Consider the following 16,361-nt stretch of genomic DNA (forward strand, 5'->3'; position numbering starts at 1 on the left):
GTGGAGGTTACACCATTAAGTTAAGTAACGATTTAGACTGTACATATGTACTGTTTGTGTTCCCTTTTTTCGTTTATAAATGTATAGCTATGGTGTTCTTTTAATCATTGACAAAGGTCTTCTTAGGCACTTGTGGGTTTTATTGTTCTGAAAAGGTTTAGTTATCTACGCCGAAACCTAGGTAAACACTGGGTGCTTTTTTCGCAGTCGAGGCGAGTTTCCAGTTTTTTAAATATATTAACAAACATTGCTGACGCGCTGCAATGTTGAAGGTTCTTTACTAGTTAATTTTCGTTACGCCTTCAAACCTGTATTTCCAGCACTACACTTTTCGATAGCTTTGACCTATTCCTTCGACAACAGCTACTAATTCGAAGGCAAAATATCAGGTCTCCAATGCACGAGATACTGATTTTACCCACACCATCGAGCAACTAGTTTCATTTGAATCAGTTTCAGGTACACAACTAAACAGCTAGATAAAGGCTAATATTGACACCCGCATGCATGGGAAAAGGCTGCTAACTGACAGTGAAATCGAAGTAACATAGAAAATAATTTATTGCTCGTTACACTCTTAACGAGTTTCGTACTGAAATTCGTTTAATTGTGCGGATGATAAAATAATTTCCAAACAAGCAATGCCTTGCGCCAGCAGTACTACTGAAATTTAGTTATTTTCAAAAACTAATACCAGTTAAACGCCACCTTCTGAACGTGAACAGTGTGGCTTGTTTCATCAATGATGCCCTTGTCCTGTTTGAGTAAGCGCTACACTGAGAGTGGAGATTTTGCGTGATGCAGCTGCCAATTTCCCCTTGACTAACGTTGAGTCTTGCAGCTTCGCCACAGGCAGACTGACTGCGGAAGTGTGGATCACGCGCTATTATGCGTCACAGCACGCGTGAAGCAGCCAGTGAATAACGGCAAACGTCCAGAGTCCAACACAAAACTTTATCAACGTTGCGTCCTTTTGTCTCAAACGGGTGGGTCGACGAAGTAAGTGGTGACGAGTTTGATGGGGATATCGGGTGTAGGGGTAGAGGGCGGGGGAAGTGAAGTGTGACGTACGGACGGAAGGGATACAGTTAGGCAAAGTGCAAAATTGTTCACCTGATTCCTACCAGTCTGATCACTTATGAAATTTCTAGCAAAATTCAGTCAAACGGCGTTTGTTGAGTTCGAGTAACTACATAGCACTGCAGGTTGGAAACAACAACGGAGGGGGTTTCTAACACATCATTTCACTTTTCCACATGCACTTGTTAAGCGTGTTTAAGACGAATTATCTGTGCACTATATGTGACTCGAACGATGGTCAGTTTACACAGTATGCACGGGGACTGTCAACTTTTTCCACTTGCTCATGAGTCATCTGAAGTGGTAGTGGACAGAACTTCGCCAAGCTCCTGTAGCAATACTTCAGATGGTTCATATGAAGAACCAGATACGACGTACGAGGTCTACGACCAAAACTGTAGTTATTTGGTTCTTTGGTGTTGCAGCTAGTGTTAAGAATCATGACAGACGCTATATCCTCTTAGAACTCCGAACAGGAAAAAAGCTTTGATTTTTCATCGAGCTTTGCTGTTCGTCTAGCACTTAAGATGCTAACAACTGTCGTTCATACAGCTACAACAGTTCTTTTGAAGAGTATTAACCAACGCAAAAAGCGGGTTTGCCCTTCCATGAAACTGATACCGCTTCTGTACGTTTTCTGTACTTTACAAATGGCAGCATATTCCTAAAAACTAAACTAAGATAAACCTTAAAAAATTAAAAAAAATTCAACTGTGCAAGCGTTCTCACCGCAAGCTACATCTTTATAGGTCTGTTTTAAATACGTTAGTATATATATATATATATACACACTCTTCTCAGTTCCGAATACCTACATACGAAACAAATCGCTCTCCTCAGGGCAAAAACGTTGAAGTTCAGAAATAGGAACAAAGAGTAGGCGTCTTACAGGAAAAAGTGACGACGTTATTAGAGTAAATGGGTATGAGCAAACTTTGAGTGCTTCAAGTAAGAAGCAGTTTTTTTCCATCTCGACTTAACAAGCACAAATATAAATAACTCATCAGGTAGATGGATATGGGTGTCACCTGAAACTTCTTGGCAGATTAAACTGTGTGCAGGACCGAGATTCGAACTCGGGAACTTTGCCTTTCGCGGGCAAGTGCTCTATGGATGTCACCTGTTAAGCTGGGAAATTGCACTTACAACCCTATGCCCAAAGAGCAAACTTTCGTCTACAGCACATCTCTATCTTTAGCGCAGTTAGACATTTATGGGTGCAGCGAGATAATGAAAAAATTACGCGCGACTGTGGTTAGCTGTGTCAGTCGACTTAATGCAATTTTTTGCGGCATGTCATCCGGCTATCTGCGCAAAACTGCAACGCTGTCACCTGATAACAAGAGCGCAATGAATCTTGAGACAGTTCCTCGTTTACTGCGCTGGGGAACGGGAGAAGCAATTCCGCAGGCAGACAATGAAGTGCACACAGCGCCCTGCAAATGAGAACGTGACCTCGCCTTAATGGCACCCGAAGCGCGCTCCGAAAGAGCCACGGGCCAGTAATTTCTGCTGCGTCGGAAGACACCTTCCGGCACTGGAAAAACTGTTCGTGATGTCGCATTCCTTTGGAAGGAAAATAAGGGTTTTTTCGCCTTATTATATTTCCTCCATAGCACAGGAGGAACTGCAGCGAAAACGCAATCTAAAATGGTTCAGAGACCGTGAATAGTTACAATTGAAAGAAAACAGCCCTCCGTCACTAATTTTTAACGAATTAACCGGGTTTCAACACTGCTAGGTGTGCCTTCCTTAGAATTTAAATCAAAGAATGGTCTATAACATGGTCACAGAATTATGACTAAAAACGTATGATACAGAGTATAATTACGGAATCATCGTGAAAGACTGGCAGTACTTATATGTAATTTATAAACTAATAAATATGCCAAACGGGCATTAGTCACAAAGATATTGAAGATGAAAAAACTGACTGCGAGCCACTGAGGGCTGCTCGTTACTTGCGTGGTGCAGGTGAGTCCGAATGCAACCTGCACCACGCAAGTAACGAGCAGCCCTTAGTGGCTCGCCATCACAGTTTTTTTTTATCTGAAATATCTTTCTGACTAATGCCCTTTTGGGATATTTATTATTTTATAAATGACATAAGTACTGCCAGTCTTTCACGATGATTCCGTACTTATATACGTTTTTAGTCATAATTCTGTGACTATGTTATAGACCATTCTTTGATTTAAATTCTAAGGAAGGCACACCAGCAGTGTTTAAACCCGGTTAATTCGTTAAAAATTAGTGACCGAGAGCTGTTTTCTTTAATTGCTTCTTGCTACCACCTGAGTTCTAGGGATGAAAGTCTAGGAATGTCTTTAAGGCAAGGCATTCCACTTCTGACTAGAATACTTCCCTGATATAACATTCGCCACTGGCACCATCCTCAATTCAAAACAAGTGGTGTAGCCCAATCTGCACGTTTTCCACATTTAGTACAATAATTACTGCGAACAATCAGGTATCACGCACTACTAGCGGGCGCTGGTAAGGATTTCCTCAACAACAAAATTAGCAGGAATGAACACCAAATTCCTCATTTTTGCGAGCTTATCTGACTGGTCCGTGATAGAAATGGCGGCTACGGGTCGCATGTCTATACTAACCCAGGATGGTTTCTGAAATAGCGTCAAGATTAATTTAAGCGATCGACTGGTATTACTCTGAAACATGCTTGTTTTTCTGAGCCGTACTCCGACGAGCTTCGCCCGGCATCGATATCTTTGTGAAGCCTGTCCGCCTCTTTCATCGCAGCCGTCCAAAGATCTCTCTTGACAGCTCTCGGCACGGAGAGCAGAGCGCCCCGCAGATAGGACGCGGACGCCTGGGCGTGGCACGACGCGAGATAAGATTGGCTCAGCGGACGCTCCCAGCCACCATAGCGTCCGGATTCGTATCGGCTCCGGCACAGCGCTCTACCGATGGCGTCCCATCCGTTGCGCTTACCATGACACGCCTCCAATTCTAATCCTCCTGGTAGATATTATCAATCACTTTGCCAACCAGAGTTGCAACTAACGCAGTAATATAGTCATGTGAATATGGGGGAAAAAAGGCGAGACGGGTTTTCGATTATAAACAATTTTACAAACTCACGATGCCAAGATAGCAATTATTCTAAGATATTCCTCTCTTCCACAGTATCTACAGAAAAACATATGAAATTAAAGTTTAGATGTACATATCACGAGATGAGAGATACATGGACCGACCGCCAGATTTGTCATCTGATAGTTAGTGCATAAGCTAAGTATTTTTTTTCTTGAATCAAATACTCTAGGGTACTCATACAACACTGATATTTCCATGAGTTAATATTCAAACCTCGAACAAATTAATACAAAACATGCAAAAAAAAATTACTTTTGTGTACGTCGAGGGATGAACAAGTGCTTCACAAAAGGGACTATTTATCGTACTTCTTGAAATACAGTGTCTTCAATACTGTTAGACATTTACGTGTTGTAAGCTGAAACACACTTAAATCATTTAAAACCACAACATCTGTTGAAAGGTGGGCCACAAGATGTGTACTTTTACTGTATATCTGGCACAACTATTCCATTCCCGAGATTTGTAGTGTGCTTTCTGAGTACTATGTACATGATTTGTAGTGTGCTTTCTGAGTACTATGTACATTCAGTGACCATGTCCACGCAGACATTGTGCGATACTGTTAGGCACAGGAAGTTACTTTCGAAATGCGAGCAATATTGGTTTATGTCCGACACTTTCCATCCAGTATGCATTTTTTACTTGTAATGTTGACTGTGGTAATGTTGCACCACTAGTAATACGTCAGTAACAAGTACTCACTCATGTCCGTGGAGAAGAGATCATATGGCAAAGATGATTCGTGATGTGCGGTAATAACTTATTTTATTTTGGTATTCCTTGAACCTCATGAAAGTATTTTTTGTCGTCTTATATTCAATTTTTTTCTTGTCTGGCACTGGAATCTATTATCTTTCGGTGAATTAGTTTCATGCAATTATCCAGTCGTGTCTATTACTAGATTTCCCCCCCCCCCCCTCCTTTCATTTGAGAGTAACTGTTGCATCTTAAGTCAACCATATGCCTTATTTATATCGAGACCTGCCCCCGGTGATTCATTCCTTTAACCGTCCTTCATCTGCAGTCTTAAGCAACGAGTCAAGATGTGCGTCCAACCATTCTCTTCTCCTTGGATCGTTGCACAACGTCCACATTAGATATTCCCAATTCTCTTAACACAACACTACAAAGCCTTACACTCTTTTTCCTATCCTCCAAACCGCCCCCATTACGAATCACATTGACCTGAGTACAGATTTTCGAAGATTAAACAGGTCGTACACAACATTTTGCAGACCGTTCCGTTCATTAGTTTAACCAAGTGAACCTTGCGACAAACAGTTTATGAGATTTTTGTTCCCTTAATAAGGCTGCTACACCACGATTTCCAGCGTGATCCTCCAACGCTTTACCCCGAAACAGCTACAAATAATCTCTACCAGTTGTGTCGAATGACAACTCTTGCGTAGCAAGGCCTCTTCGTGATTTAACAGAGGGGTCGGCAATGCACAGACGCCAATTTTACCCTTTCTTTACATCTTTTACATGCAGTTATACTACCTACTTCACTGATTTACCATTGATTATGTCAACCAGTAGCGCCAAATGCGACACTGCACACTGTTCACGATTCACACTACCTACGTTGCTTGCTAAAGCCATTCCGGAGCAGAGAACTTTAAATCGTCAGTACGTTCTGTTTCATAGTTGACTGGAAAAGAACTGTAGCAACCGTTTTCAGCCTCAACGATGGCTATACTGACTGCGATGTATAAGAGGTTTGACAGGGGGTGCGTTTGTACTCAGGTGATTCAAGTGAAAAGGTTTCCGGCGTGATTATGGCCGCAGTATGGGAATTAACAAACTTTGAACGTCGAGTGGTAGTTTAGAGTTCGACGCATGGGGCACTCCACTTCGGAAATCTCTAGGGAATTCCAATATTCCGAGATCCACAGTGCCAACGGCGTACCGGAATTAGCGAACTTCAACCATTATCTCTCACCATGGTAATGCAGTGGCCGACAGCCTTCACTTAACGACCGACAGCAGGGGCGTTAGCGTAGAGTTGTCAGAGCAAACCGCCAAGCAACACTGCGTGAAATAACCGTAGAAATCAACGTGGGACGTACTATGAACGTATCCGTTAGGACAGTAAGGCGAAATTTAGCGTTAAAGGGCTATAAAGGGCTACGGCAGCACACGAGAGACGCGAATGCCTTTGCTAACAGTGCATCGCCTTCCACGCGTCTCCTGGCTTTGTGACAATATCGGCTGCACCCTAGACGACTGGAAAACCGTAGCCTGGTCAGATGAGTCCCGATTTCAGTCGGTAAGAGCTGACGCTACGGTTCGCGTTGGTGCAGACCCCACGAAGCTATGGACCCAAGTTGTCCACGACACACTTGCCAGCTGTTGGTGGCTCCACAATGGTGCGGGATGTGTTTTCATGGAATGAACTGGGTCATCCGGTCCAATTGAACCGATAATTGACTGAAAATGGTTATGTTCGGCTACTTGGAGACCATTTGCACCCATCCATAGACTTCACGTTATCAAACAACGATGTCATGTCAGCAGTCCACAGTCTTTCGCGATTGATTTGAAGAACATTCTGGGCAATTCGAGCAAACTATTTTGCCATCCAGAAGGCCCGACATGAATCTCATCGAAAAAATTATGGGACATTATCGAGAGCTCAGGTCGTGAACAAAATGCTGCACCGGAAACACTTTCGCAATGGAGGAGGGCTATAGAGGCAGCATGGCTCAATATTCTACAGTTAACTTCCAACGACTTGAGTCTGTTGTCACGTCGAGCTGCTGCCCTATGCCGAGCCAAAGGGGGTCCACCACGATATTAGGAGGTATCCCGCGAGTTTCGCCACCTCATCGTACATGCGCATTCAAGTCACGTCCCGCCTCGTGCCTTCTGGCTGTATCGGAAGAAGGAGAGAGTTACTTCGCAGAGGAATGACTTCTGACCAATTAGTATTTGTCAGCACAGCCTTCTGATCATTTCTGCAAATCAACAGACAAGCTGGGTCGCTCCGCAAACTGAAATACGGAATTACACAAACTTACTTCAACTCGTTAAAATCCTACACCTCGGATTTGAGAGGGACATTCTTCCTGCGTTTCGGTAACGCAGCCGGAGCGGAAACGGTACGCGAAATTACGGTGGAACTACGGGACTCTAGGGCCCGCCTGATTGCCGCCATTCACTGCAGATTACGGCGGCGGCATTACTACGAAAGACGACGAACTTTGAGAACCCTTCGTCGAGACAGCGGTGGAATCCGTCCAATCCCGCGTGGCGGCGGCGGCGGCGGCGGCGGCGAGAGCGCCAAATGAGAGGCGGCAGCTCCTTCATTACGTCCGCTCTATTTGGCGGCGCCATCGCGCCGGCGGCGAGACGGGACCACCACTGGGAAGTGGCATCGCAGGGGCAACGTAATACGGCTTTACCGCAACAGACAGTCTAATCAACGACGGCGCGCGTCGAACTTTGCTTATTGGTCGAATTAACGCCCAGCAACGTGCCTTGAAACCGAGGTTGAGGGGAATAAACAGTGTGCTGGTTTCGTCACAAAGTTCTAGAGGGCTTTGTGGAACTCTGTGGTGTGTAACAAGGCCACTACAGAGGTACAACCCTCCTACACCTGTCATAATACGATCAATGGCGAAATGAACTACCAATTTGCTGTTTAAGTGTCAAATATTCGATCATCAGTGAGTGTTTAGAGACAACAACAGCCAATCAAATTCTGCACAAATAGCACGTGGGCCAACTTACCTCTGGTGTTAGTGGCGGCGTCTGCAATCTTTTGGAAGGCATCCAGATAAGCGGCGATCGCCTGAATTGTTGCCCTGCAACAAGAAATCATTGTAATGCACATGCTGCTGTTTCCACACAGCCATGATTACTTGACCTAAAGTTACTGTAGAAATGGTACAGGAAGGCATAAAATGCAGCCTACATTAAACTCTAGATGATAGGCTATGAATAACTTTAAAACATTTATGTCTACATGATTACACTGCAATTCACAACTAAGTGCCTAGCAGAGGGTTCGTCGAACCACCTTCAAGCTATTACTCTACTTAACGCTCTGCACCAGCGCGCTTAAACCTTTCCGTGCGAGCTCTGATTCATTTTATCATCATCTCATTACTCCCTATGTACATGGGGGCCAATAAAATATTCACACACTGAGGAGGTTGTTAGTCATTAAAATTCCCATGATGAAACCCTGCCGCAGCGAAAAACGCCATTGTAATGACTGCCCACCCAATTCGCATATCCTAGCAGTACTCCAGAAGAGGATGAACAAACGCAGTGAAAGCCGTCTTCTTCGTTGTTCTATTGCATTTTTACATGTTCTACAATAAATCACAGTCCCTTCGTTTGCTTTACCGACAACATTATCTATGCGATCGTTCCAGTTAAAGTTATTTGTAATTTTAATCCCTAAATACTTAGTTGAAGTTACAGGCTTTAACATGATTTATAGTGCAACCGAAATTTAGCGGACTCCAGAACAAATGAAATCACGCTATTTCAGGGCACTAAATGTAACAAACCGTTCACGTGCAGTTACAATCAACACAGAGAATCACTTCTGCTCATCTCATGTGCAGCGTGTGACTGGCACTGAAAACTGTGGGAGGATGTTACATCGTTAATTTGAGGGACAATACTACTGTTACGTTGTTTACATATCACCAAAAAAAAATCACATATTCTTAAGATTTGGGCTTGCGAAGTAGAGATTATGTGTTACTCCTTTCTGATAAGCACTTGTTTTGTAACACTTGGAAAGGATATTCAGACGACCTCTTATTGGTAGAACAGGCCCCTCCCCATTAGATCCACTTTAAAACTTTTAGACACCATCTTGCCTTGAATTTAGGAAGTCACGCTTCTGTCGACCGAAAGAGCTGCAGTTGCTGCTGGTGATGTTACTGTCGTTACAGATAAAAGGCTTTTAACACTTTCTCCGTGCTGAAGATTTAGTTTTCCGTTTCAATAGTTGCCGCCTGCGCTATTGTACTGCCACGTCGTTAAACGACAGGGCTTTCTTTTCCTGCGTCATAAATTTTAGACTGATTTAGGTTGACACCGACTAGAGCGTGTGCGTACACTGTCTCCAATAAACTGTTGTCCGCAAATAATGCCTTACATTCATAACCATTGGCGTGAGCAAGTCGTTGTAAAATCAGATTTAAATACTCAATGTACCTGTGGATTGTTAGTGAAAAAAAAAAATATAAACCACAGGGCGCATGAAAACCGCAGTGCTCCCCTAAGCGCTTTCCTAAAAGGTCTTTCCTTCTCACAGCTTGTGAACTAATTAATTTAGTAAGCACACGAGTTAAACAACGTAATTTTGAATACAAAGTAAGGACATTAATTTGGAATTGCCAAATGCAAAGCATGTGGTTTAAGTTTTTGAATGAAACTATTGCTATATATATGGGCCACGCCATTACTGCTCCGTTCACTCATGGTGCGTACCGTAAACAGCCCATCTTACTGTACGGCATGCCTCTTTCGGACAACAGTAAGGAGTTAGCCTTTGGTGACAAGTATCACTGGATCACAAATTCTGCGCGCTTTACTCGGCATGGTCCTGTTGGAGATGTACCCCGTTGCATTCTTTTGACATGGCTTACTGTGCCGGTTATAAGGGGACCCACAGTTTAACATGGATCTGTAAGTGCGGGGCGATTCTTCATTTTTTCACATAAACATCGCCTGAGATAAAAGAAGTGGTGACAAAAAAAAAAAAAGCACCGAAGACTGACTGGGGATTGAATCCAATGTATCTTGCAATTTGCAGTCTGACGCTTTACAAATGAGTCACACAGTCATTCTGCGAATGACTAAGAAGTAGAAATTTTGAAAATACTGTAATCCATACAAACTATAAAAATGGATGTACCTATGCACGTTTGTACGTCTCTACCACAACTCCTCCTAAACCACTGGACCGATTTCAGCCAATCTTGGAACACTAATTTACTATCTGGAAATAATCATAGTGGGAATAATCACCTAATCAAGAGAGTGGCGGTGAAAACTCAGTTAAGCCCACGGCGCGAAAATACCAATCTTTTAGTTATACATAATTTGAGACTTTACACATAAATGCAAACCTTTACGGAACTTTTTCTCACTGACGACCCACAAAAATTAAAGGAAAACAATCTCTCACTAAATCATCGCTGTTCATGAAGGGAAACAGCCACATGAAGCGTGAAGTTTTAATTTATCATTTCTTTACAACTAACTGTATTCGTGGCATTTTGCAGGCAGGCAGAATACACCAGAAAAATTACATCTTGTACGACACTTAGTTTAGGAGACACGACATCATGGACACGGAATGCATTAAAAACTACCGCATCATACAAGACGTTTAAATTTATTACTACTGTACTAATTCTATTCGCACACTTTCCGCACGTGCGTATCCGACCAAAGTCACGGTAAAAAGCTCATCCTAAGCCCCTGGATCAAATTTGGTACACACACTAGTTACAATCTGGAGAGAAATACTGTTGAGGTAAGAACCACCGGCCTCCTATTACGGTAAATGCGATGACGTGGAGAGAGAAGAGGATGAGGAAATGGACAGACAGCGAGGGAGGAGAAGGAGGATATGAGATGGTTAGAAGGGCGGGGGGGGGGGGGGGGGGGGGGGACACGGAGATGAGCTAATAGAAGATTGTAATAAATAAATATTAGGGTAACGCCAAGATTCTCAGCTAGTTTTACTAATAACTGGAGGACATTTGTCGACAAATTCCGATTAATATTCACTAAGAATGTCGTGATTAAAGAAGCAGCAGCAGAAAAATGTCATTAAAAAAGCAGCACCAACGTGTCTTCCCACTGGAAAACACGTCGCCGATGAGAATGTTGGTGTAGGCAAGGATAAATACACACTGACGTTTCTGCACACACGCGGTCTCCTTAAAACATGATTTTAAAGTTGCACACACGCCTTAATCAATTGATAACCTACGTCACCGATCAATTACCGACCTGCTTGGCGGCTGTTATACAGGGCTATTACAAATGATTGAAGTGATTTCATAAATTCACTGTAGCTCCATTCATTGACATATGGTCACGACACACTACAGATACGTAGAAAAACTCAAAGTTTTGTTCGGCTGAAGCCGCACTTCAGGTTTCTGCCGCCAGAGCGCTCGAGAGCGCAGTGAGACAAAATGACGACAGGAGCCGAGAAAGCGTATGTCGTGCTTGAAATGCACTCACATCAGTCAGTCATAACAGTGCAACGACACTTCAGGACGAAGTTCAACAAAGATCCACCAACTGCTAACTCCATTCGGCGATGGTATGCGCAGTTTAAAGCTTCTGGATGCCTCTGTAAGGGGAAATCAACGGGTCGGCCTGCAGTGAGCGAAGAAACGGTTGAACGCGTGCGGGCAAGTTTCGCGCGTAGCCCGCGGAAGTCTACGAATAAAGCAAGCAGGGAGCTAAACGTACCACAGCCGACGGTATGGAAAAGGCTAAAGCAGAAGCCTTACCGTTTACAATTGCTACAAGCCCTGACACCCGATGACAAAGTCAAATGCTTTGAATTTTCGACGCGGTTGCAACAGCTCATGGAAGAGGATGCGTTCAGTGCGAAACTTGTTTCCAGTGATGAAGCAACATTTTTTCTTAATGGTGAAGTGAACAGACAATGTGCGAATCTGGGCGGTAGAGAATCCTCACGCATTCGTGCAGCAAATTCGCAATTCACCAAAAGATAACGTGTTTTGTGCAATCTCACGGTTTAAAGTTTACGGCCCCTTTTTCTTCTGCGAAAAAAAAAGGTCACAGGACACGTGTATCTGGACATGCTGGAAAATTGGCTCATGCCACAACTGGAGACCGGCAGCGCCGACTTCATCTTTCAACAGGATGGTGCTCCACCGCACTTCGATCATGATGTCCGGCATTTCTTAAACAGGAGATTGGAAAACCGATGGATCGGTCGTGGTGATCATGATCAGCAATTCATGTCATGGCCTCCACGCTCTCCCGACTTAACCCCATGCGATTTCTTTCTGTGGGGTAATGTGAAAGATTTAGTGTTTAAACCTCCTCTACCAAGAAACGTGCCAGAACTGCGAGCTCGCATCAACGATGCTTTCGAACTCATTGATGGGGACACGCTGCGCCGAGTGTGGGAGGAACTTGATTATCTGCTTGATGTCTGCCGAATCACTAAAGGGGCACATATCGAACATTTGTGAATGCCTAAAAAAACTGAGTTTTTGTGTGTGTGTGCAAATCATTGTGAAAATATCTCAAATAATAAAGTTATTGAAGAGCTGTGAAATCGCTTCAGTCATTTGTAATAACCCTGTACATGCTGTAATGTCATGCACACCTACTAGGTATAATCTACAGACAGGGCGACAATTTTTGAACTATACCAAATAAAATTGTCGTCTAAACGGTTTGCGTTAGGACGTACGAACTGCACGGTTGGCCGCGACGCATGATGGGAGTAAGCGCTGTATGGCTTAACGACGAAGCCCACTTTCATTTGGATGGGTTCGTCAAAAATCAAAATTGGCGTATTTGGGAGACTGAGAATACGCATTTCGCGATCGGAAAGTCTCTTCAGCCTCAACGCGCGATTATGTGGTGTGCAATGTCCAGTCACGGAATAATCCGTGCGATATTAGTTAATGGCAACGGTCATTACCGAACGGTACGTGAAGGTTGTGGAAGATGATTTATCACAGTTATCCGAAGTAGCCCTGATTTCGACAAGATGTGCTTAATGCGAGACGGAGTTCGACCCCATCGAAGCAGGAGAGTGTTTTATGACCTGGAGGAGCACTTTGGGAACCGTACTCTGGCTCTAGGGTACCCAGATGCCACTGGCATGGGCCTCGATCGGCCGCCATATTCTCCGGATTTGAACAAATGCGACTCCATTTTGTTGGGCTGTATTAAAGACAACTTGTACAGCAATAACCCTAAAACCATTGCTGAGCTGAAAACAGACATTCAGGAGGACATCGATAACTTCGATGTTCCGACACTTCACGGGGTCCGCCGAATTTCGCTATTAGTCTACGCCACATCATCGCGAATAATGGCAGGCATATCGAACATATCATAACCTAAATCCGAATATCTGTAATGACGGTTACATGTTGAATAAAGTGTGTGCACGCCGCAGTTTGTACCTAATTTACTTTTTTTTCATATAGTTCAATAATTGTCAACTGTATGAAAAATTACAAAATTTAAAACGTGTTTTATCGAGGACATTCGTTTACATCATCTAAGTCGTGGGAACTCTCTGTGATGTCTTTCTGAAGAGAAGAGGGAGCAGACCTGAATTCGCCTAAGCAAATGCGGAAAACCTCTAACTGGTTTACTATGTGAACAGTTCTTTAACTGGTGACCGGACGTTTTCTCGAGTGGCCAGGTTACTTATCTCGCGATGTAACATGCATTGAGTAAAGATGTAATAGCAGCACTGACGGACACTTCAATTAATCCATGTTTACGTTTGTCGTTATATGAGAGGACTGCTGGGCCGTTTCCTTCAAAAGGCCATCGCCAATGCCTTCCCCCGGTCATTGCAATATCGCGGAGGCTGAAGGATAGTTGATACACAATAACCAGCCAAGAATTACACTACTGGCCATTAAAATTGCTACACCACTAAGATGACGTGCTACAGATGCGAAATTTAACCGACAGGAAGATGCTGTGATATGCAAATTATTAGCTTTTCAGAGCATTCACGTGCTGACATGAGGAAAGTTTCCAACCGATGTCTCATACACAAACATCAGTTGACCGGCGTTGCCTGGTGAAACGACGTTGTGATGCCTCGTGTAAAGAAGAGAAATGCGTACCATCACGTTTCCGACTTTGATAAAGATCGGATTGTAGCCTATCGCGATTGCGGTTTATCGTATCGCGACATCGCTGCTCGCGTTGGTCGAGATTCAATGACTGTTAGTAGAACATGGAATCGGTGGGGAAAGGAGGGTAATACAGAACGCCGTGCTGGATCCCAACGGCCTCGTGTCACTAGCAGTCAAAATGACAGGCATCTTATCCGCATGGCTGTAACGGATCGTGCAGCCACGTCTCGGTCCCCGAGTCAACAGATGGGGACGTTTGCAAGGCAACAACCATCTGCACGAACAGTTCGACGACGTTTGCAGCAGCATGGACTATCAGCTCGGAGATCACGGCTGCAGTTACCCTTGACGCTGCATCACAGATAGGAGCGCCTGCGATGGTGTACTCAACGACGAACCTGGGTGCACGAATGGCAAAACGTCATTCTTTCGGATGAATCCAGGTTCTGTTTACAGCATCATGATGATCGCATCCGTGTTTGGCAACATCGCGGTGAACGCAAATGGGAAGCGTGTATTCGTCATAGCCATACTGGTGTATCACCCGGCGTGATGGTATGGGGTGCCATTGGTTACACGTCTCTGTCACCTCATGTTCGTATTCACGGCATTTTGAACAGTGTTCAGATGTTTCAGATGTTTACGACCAGTGGCTCTACCCTTAATTCAATCCCTGCGAAAGCCTACATTTCAGCAGGATAATGCACCGAGCAACTGGCTCGTCACAATACGCGAGTCACTACTCTTGATGAACTGTGGTATCTGGTTGAAGCTACATGGGCAGTACCTGTACAAGCCATCCAAGCTCTGTTTGACTCAATGCCCAGGCGTATCAAGGCCGTTATTACGGCCAGAGGTGGTTGTTCTGGGTACTGATCTCTCAGGATCTACGCACCCAAATTGCGTGAAAATGTAATCACATGTCAGTTCTAGTAAAATATATTTGTCCAATTAATACCAGTTTATCATGTAGCAATTTTAATGGCCAGTAGTGTAGATACTAAGTTATAGAAAGTGCTGCCATTCCGCTGACGTTATCTACACAGACAGCGTAGCAGCGGCGTGGCTCGACCCATTTTAAGAGCGAGAACGGCAGACGAGGATGGGGTAAGGAGGCTCGACGCAGCAGACAATGTGCCGTTAGGCGTGTGTCCTTGGCAGGGCAGGCCGCTTGCCGCCTCTGGCCTACCGCCAGTTGGCATTTCTATCACGTCTCACCTCTCCCACCTGACGTCACAACCGAAACATTGGGATAGCTGCCTCGCGGTGGCGCTAGTGGACGGTCATGAGATAGCACACGTTCTCGAATCGACATTTTAAAAGACTAAATGTCCATGTTGAATTGCAGCTGGAAGATTACTAATGTGGTACTAACACTACGGCACAAGTGGAAGGAAAGGCCTGTGTACTCTTAATCGCCAAACTTACGACTGCTCATTTTGGATGTTTGATTTTCCAAACCTTTTTACAAGAGCGACGCATGTATGCCTGACATGCCACCGGTTATATCTGCCTCAAAACACGTCTCGAGCGGACGGGTGGCGTCCACGATAAATTATGTAATGACCTATTATGTAGTCTTTCAAATTTTAAAATACGTAGCGTATGGAACACTGTACTTGCGCGTAATCGGCAGCTTGTCCTTTCCTACACCAACTTCATTTTCATTCAGCAAAGTTCTACAACAGACGCGAGGATGAGTTAGTGTTCTGTCTTACGAAACTCATCTACAGTTCTGTCTTACGAAACTCATCTACAGAGTTTTCCTTGTCATTTGAAGCTCTATTGTCTCCAGTACGTGGGATGTTCTTAACAGATTTATTGCTACTTTCTAATAATTAATTTAAAAAAATGTAATGCGCAAACAATGACATATGACACTGATTCCTCAACGTTAGGAAGAAAATATATAGTACTAGGCACGGAAAGTCAAATGTATCAACACAAAAGTAATGTTGCAACTTATTTCATATTCTTTACGGTCTTAATCATTTTAATTTGTGGACAGATGTAAACACAACGTACGCACGAGTGTAGCAACGTGTCACTGCCACATTCTCTATAGTCTAGTAATCCAGAAAGGACAGGGGGGAGGGGGCAGGGGGAGGAGGGGGGGAGGGGGGGGGAGGAGGAGGAGGAGGAGGAGGAGGAGGAGGAGGAGGAGGACGACGACGACGCAAGAAAGCTACGAGATGCTTCACGTGCAATGATCGAAAAAAAAAAGCACAAACAAAACTTGTCACATTGCGATGACATATCGGATCGGTAATGAAAGCAATTCTAGCTCAATGAAAAAAAGGCGGA

The 16,361-nt window shown here is 44.1% G+C and overlaps 1 protein-coding gene across 5 annotated transcripts in view; it reads right to left on the reverse strand.

The window, feature by feature from the left end:
- The window catches only part of LOC124615452 (protein MTSS 2), a 332,845-nt gene that overhangs the window by 266,042 nt on the left and 50,442 nt on the right, over window positions 1–16,361 (reverse strand). For all 5 annotated transcript variants that reach the window (XM_047143352.1, XM_047143353.1, XM_047143349.1 and 2 more), the window contains exon 3: window positions 7,936–8,009. In XM_047143352.1, the coding sequence (XP_046999308.1) occupies window positions 7,936–8,009 (74 nt within the window). The remainder of the gene's footprint in view (window positions 1–7,935; window positions 8,010–16,361) is intronic.

This window comes from Schistocerca americana, chromosome 5 (assembly GCF_021461395.2).
Source record: "Schistocerca americana isolate TAMUIC-IGC-003095 chromosome 5, iqSchAmer2.1, whole genome shotgun sequence".
Lineage (NCBI taxonomy): Eukaryota > Metazoa > Arthropoda > Insecta > Orthoptera > Acrididae > Schistocerca > Schistocerca americana.